Source organism: Nilaparvata lugens, chromosome 1 (assembly GCF_014356525.2).
Source record: "Nilaparvata lugens isolate BPH chromosome 1, ASM1435652v1, whole genome shotgun sequence".
Lineage (NCBI taxonomy): Eukaryota > Metazoa > Arthropoda > Insecta > Hemiptera > Delphacidae > Nilaparvata > Nilaparvata lugens.
Genome location: NC_052504.1, coordinates 40,372,071 through 40,377,979, shown reverse-complemented (window position 1 = coordinate 40,377,979; position 5,909 = coordinate 40,372,071). Strand labels below are relative to the sequence as shown.

The window sequence follows — 5,909 nt, the reverse complement described above, 5'->3', positions numbered from 1 at the left end:
AGAATCCAATATCGTGAGTAACTGTACTGTAACTGAACTTGGACTGTTCCTCTATCCAATATAGAATATATAGTTTTAGGAATAATCTTTAGGAATGATAGTGACTGGGCTCGTGAAGAAATTTTAATTTTTTATTTTAGACTATTTACAATAATATAGTAATTTATTTATTTCCTTGGACTAATAACAACAGATTTTTATATTTCAACAAAGTCAACACTATCATTCTGCCCAAGTTTTGTTTTCCATCGAATACCTGAAGTTTCCTAGAGAAAAATCCCGATTCAAAACGCTATTTGATAATCTAGTCAACTACATTGAAACCTAGTCTGTCCGTTCCCTCTTTAGATAATAAATCTTCAATTCTGAAAAGAATCACTTTCAAATGTTGCTAATTCTTCTCATTTCTATATCAATGACCATTTATACTGTAAAATGTACGTAAACCACCACACAATTCACTCTATTTGTTATTTTCATAGAATAGGTACTTGTGAAAAATGCATGTATCATGCGAATTGAGACAGGGCAAAGCTGCAGCAGGTGAATAAGACTGGACATATGGAATTAGCAAGGAGAAAGGCTATCAGTGGCAGTTCACCTGTTAATTGGAAATCATTTTGCCATTATTAATTTGGGCAGAATTAGGCGTGGCTCGCAAAAGTCATGCAGTGAAAGGTGTCATTGCAGTCTAAATCATATTTCTGCCACCGTTATGGGTCACCCCCTCACTTTGCCATGCATTAAGTTGTACTTGCAACTTGGTATAAATATAGGGACTTACTTAGTTCGAATATTGTCCAGTACTTCGACTGCTTACCAACTGTACAGTGTTGTGCATTCCAAGTCAGGTTGCAGAAATGGCGTTGAAGGTATGTTATTACTCCACTCTGTCGATTTAAGTTGGAAAATCCGATTTTCCAAGTGTGTATTTTGCTTCACCAATTTTCAGTAAGTTTCCAATTGATAAGTTTCCTTGTATAATTTAGAAATTGTTCCAGTGGAATAATCTATTCTTATGTATACATATACAAATGAAAAACGAGTTTGTTTTACACCTGCACCGTTTCTCGCATGTCGCATTTCGCATCCTTGATTACTGGATAATGGAGAAAAATATTTGATCAGCAACTTATTTCATCAAACATAAATTTACAAGTCTGCTTTTTCCATATTCATATTTTCTTTTAAACAAAAAATAAAGCCTTATGCTTGCTCCAATTTCCTTCACTTTGAATAATCCATATTTATACTAGTTGTTTATACATATTCAACTAGTATTTTGAATCTAATTTATCCTTTTTTGTTCGTAATCATCCAACAGATGAAGTTTTATGAAACCATAGTCTATGAACTTCTCAATTTGTGTTTATCTGTTATTTAGAGTCAATTTCCTGATTAGGCTATTACTCGTAATCTTTGAGTCTCTGTCTTTTCATCAACCAAAACAACAATATTTCCAATTAAAAGTAGATATCCTATTCCCGTATAGCGATATGGTCTATGTTAGTATTTAACAGAATTGGGCTATTATATAATCCAATCTCACATTCATCTTTCATTCGGAAAATGATCAACTTTAAATATTCTATCCTATGTAGGTTTTACTCTAATTTCTTGAGTTCTATTTGAATAAATGAGAGTAATTTTCAAGTGTTTATTCACGTTCGCAATTATGAATACAAATAATGATGAGCTCTGACATCGATAGAAAGATAAAATAGATAGAATAGCTAGTAATATAACTCAATAATTTTCGGACTTTGGAAATCCAACTACAATAAATTACTAAATCACACGTAACAAGAGAAATTCAGCCAAATATTTAGCAATTCGTTCTCATAAGAATTCGAAACTAATCTCATTCACTTTTACAAAGAGGTCTTATCATAACCAATAACATTAATTTCTGGTAATATATCATGATCCCAGTGAATGACTTAGAGGGATGGGACTCCCACAATACGGTTTCGTATTGAACTACAATAATGTAATTTACCTTATAATGTGAAGCAAATTGACAATAATTGATTGGATATAATAATGTTGAAATTGATTTTGTGGACAGATGATGAGCATTATTAGCAGCCTGATGGCGTTGGTGGCAGTGACATCAGCTGTGCCCCTGGCAGTGCCAGTGTATCACGCCCCTGCACCCGTCTACCATGCACCTGTTGTCTACAAGCCTGCACCACCTCCCGAGCCAGTCGCTCATCCCAAATACGCATTCGCCTATGAGGTAGGCCAACGCTCATAAATGAAGCATACAGTTTCAATTTTTAATATAGAATCATTTATCTGCTATGAATAGATAATTTGATATTTTTTCATAGGCAGTTTTAAGTTTCATTCATGTATACCATTAGTTTTTATTTGCTCATATGGGAGAGACATGCTATGAAAATTGAATGGTTTTCCGAAGTGAAGTAAGTTGAGCCGTTAACATTCATATTATTGAGATTAAGATCACATTCAGCAAAATATATAAATATGAAAAGAGTTCAAAGTGTAAATGGAAAATTTTGCTAATTGAAGGGTTTGACAGTGAAGTGAAACCGAGCTCCTGAATTTAAAACAAACAAAATTTACACCAGAAACTTTTTAAATTTAATTGAAATTATCATCCATGTATAAGATCAAAACATTACAATATTGGAATGATAAAACAGGAGCTAGCCCAAAACTTCTTCTCTTCCTAAACTTAGTCTAAAGATTGTCCTTAAGATTGTCTAAAGTAGCGTTTAGAGCAATCATTTGAGCATTTCGACTCATGAAAATTGACTTTATTGGAGATGCACTTCATTCCACTCCATCAGAAGTTCAAACATTCCAATTTAATTTTATCTCGATTGACCTCGTCATGGAGTAATATAATTTTTGCAAGAGATGCTGATGTTTTAGTATAATACAAAATTATACTTTTGTGTAATTATGTTTGTATAATGGATAATATCAGGGCGCCCAGCTTCGCTCGTTATTTATTTATAAACTATTGATAAACAGAACACAATTCTTCAAAATGATTGGGGAAAGACTAACAGGCACAGCCCAAAACTGTTTCTTCCCCGAATTTTGATTTATACACTATGAATAGTCCAGAAAGTAGGTTATTTTCCATACACTTGAATTCAGGTCCAATTTTCAGTCCAAACATTTAAAAACAAAAAAGTTCTAATTTAGATTATTTACAAACCAAATTGAATAACACTCACTAATCACTTAAAACTGTCAAATAATGAATAACTTTGAAAAGTATGATATACTATAGTTTAGAATCATAATTTATGTAGTTTATATCATGTCAACAAATCAGATTATTTTAATCAAGTCGCTTAAAATTTCTCGCTGATTGTATACACAGCTGGAAATAATTCTGTCTCTCTCCCACATACGCATCTTCTGTTTCGACAGACGACGAAATTATCATCTGTTTTTCCAAGGATGAATCATTGTTATCCTTTTCATGTCCTTCAGCGAGTTTTCCCAGGAATGAGACCTAGTGCAATCAAATTTTCATATCATAAACCTACTATGTTCCAAATTTCATGAAAATCGTTAGAGCCGTTTTCGAGATCCGTTGAACATAAATAACCAGATAACCAGATATAAATATATAAAAATCTGGTGTGGTACACTCACACAACTTTCCTTGCTCATATTTGAAACTACGATCAGACTTCTGTATATGTGTATATATAATTGTTTTCAGAGTACTTTTTCCTTTGTGTAAATTGTGAAAATCGATGATTTTCTTAGTCCTCATTTTTTAAAGTCGTCAAACCAGCTGTTCTACAGAAGAAATATCTCGACTATGTGTTCTTTTTATGAACTACCCACCTACCCCATGCACGAGAAGGAGGTTACTAAGTCCATTTATCAAGGATAGGGTGGACCCCCCATTAGTTTCCCAGAAAGGAGACTCATGCCAGTTGATAGAGCTGATAAATAACTATACAGGGTATGAATTTGAAAAAAATCGGTCAAGTTATTTTTGAGAAAATCGTGAAAAACATGGTTTTTCAGTAATTATCCGTCATTTTTCTCAAGAATATTACGGAGCTCCTGCAATTTTCTCAGAAATGAGACTCATGTCAGTTGATAGGGCTTATGAATAGCTATCCATGTTATAAATTTGAAGAAAATCGTTAGAGCCGTTTTCGAGAAAACCGTGAATAACATGGTATTTTAGTGATTTTCCGCCATTTTTCTCAAGAATATTACGGAGCTCCTGAAATTTTTCCAGAAATGAGACTCATCCCAGTTGATGGGGCTTATAAATAGCTATCCATGATATAAATTGGAAAAAAATAGTTAGAGCCGTTTTCGAGAAAACCGTGAAAAACATGGTTTTTTAGTAATTATCCGCCATTTTCTCCGCCATTTTGAATTCAATTTTATTGAATTTCTTATTGTTGGATCCTCATGGTATAAGGACCTTAAGTTTAAAATTTCAAGTCAATCGGTTGATTAGGAATGGAGTTATCGTGTTCACAGACATACACACATACACACGCACACACAGACCAACACCCAAAAATCATGTTTTTGGACTCAGGTCTCAGGGTACCTTGAAACGTATAGAAAACTTGAAATTAGGGTACCTTAATTTTTTTGGTAAGCAATACTTTCCTTACCTATGGTAATAGGGCAAGGAAAGTAAAAATAACCGGATATAAAAATATAAAAATAACCGGATATAAAAATATGAACAGATATACAGAAATTGCTCGCTTAATATAATAGGATTATACTTTAGCTTTAACACTTTTATTCATATGGAATTGGTTTTTTTCAATTAGAAAATCTTACTAAAATATCAACTTACATCACTGGATTCATTTAGGATTCATTTCAATTTAGGAAATTAGCAGAGTGGGAAATGTCTCAAGAGGACTAAAGAGAACCCTTATTATACAAAATGTTTGAATAATATGAATCGATGACAAATATCTCATAGCTAATCTTCGGTTGCTTATAATTGCCACATATTTTTCTGTATAACTAGCACACTTTAATTGTATATACTTACTTCTCTCGTTCTCTCTATAGCAATTGACTTGAATGAATATTCACTTATTATTTATACAGATTACAAATTATACTCTATTATTCTTTTTTTAGGTGAAAGACGAACACACGGGCGACATCAAGGCACAGGAAGAATCACGTGACGGTCCACTTGTGAAGGGAGTGTACAGCCTGGTGCAGCCGGACGGTCGCCGTCGCATCGTCGAGTACACCGCTGACGACCACACCGGCTTCAACGCAGTCGTCAAGTACGAGCCCTTCGGACCCCCCCTGCCACCTCCTCCACCCAAGCCGGTCGTCAAGTACGTCGCACCAGTCCTCCCTGTCATCAAAGCACCCTACTACCATCACTAGGCAGCTAGTCAGCCTCCTCCCCCCCACCCACCACCACCATCCATCAACCCGATATTTATTAGCTATCATCGATAAGTCAAACAAATTATGTTAAAACTAAAAAATGTATAAGTTGTATATATTTTAATAAAATTTTGTATTGAAATCATATATCGGTCTTATTCATTTCTTCCTACAGTTTTGTTTCAAACATGTAGGAATAGGAGTATATATATTCTAATATAAATATGTGTTATATAATTATAAATACTGTATATAATTATGAGTTACAAAATAATTTGTTTCACAAAATAGAAGCTAGTCTCAAGTAGTTATCCTTCAACTTGAAAACGGGAGTAGGCCTACTGATCACCAGAGTACCATCAATATTCCGAGCTAGCATATTCCAAACTGTTCATCTGTTTGAGCATTGATCACCTATCTATCCGGGTGAAATTGAATTTCAGCATTTCATACCGTTATCAGCTCCTAAGTCAAACACTGCTCAGAAAAACCCTTCATAGTATTGAATTCGATTTTTAGGTTAT

General features: G+C 33.8%; 1 protein-coding gene across 1 annotated transcript; it reads left to right on the top strand.

The window, feature by feature from the left end:
- Nucleotides 1–725: 725 nt before the first annotated feature.
- LOC120348877 (cuticle protein 8-like) lies at nucleotides 726–5,532 on the top strand. The gene is made up of 3 exons (XM_039433870.1): nucleotides 726–872; nucleotides 2,069–2,239; nucleotides 5,122–5,532. The coding sequence occupies exons 1-3, from the start codon at nucleotides 861–863 to the stop codon at nucleotides 5,380–5,382; spliced, it is 444 nt and encodes a 147-aa protein (XP_039289804.1). The 5' UTR covers nucleotides 726–860; the 3' UTR covers nucleotides 5,383–5,532.
- The last annotated feature ends 377 nt before the right edge of the window (nucleotides 5,533–5,909 follow it).

Coding starts and splice junctions, on each gene's coding strand:
- LOC120348877 (XM_039433870.1), top strand. Junction 2,240..5,121: donor AATACGCATTCGCCTATGAG/GTAGGCCAACGC, acceptor TTCTTTTTTTAG/GTGAAAGACGAACACACGGG.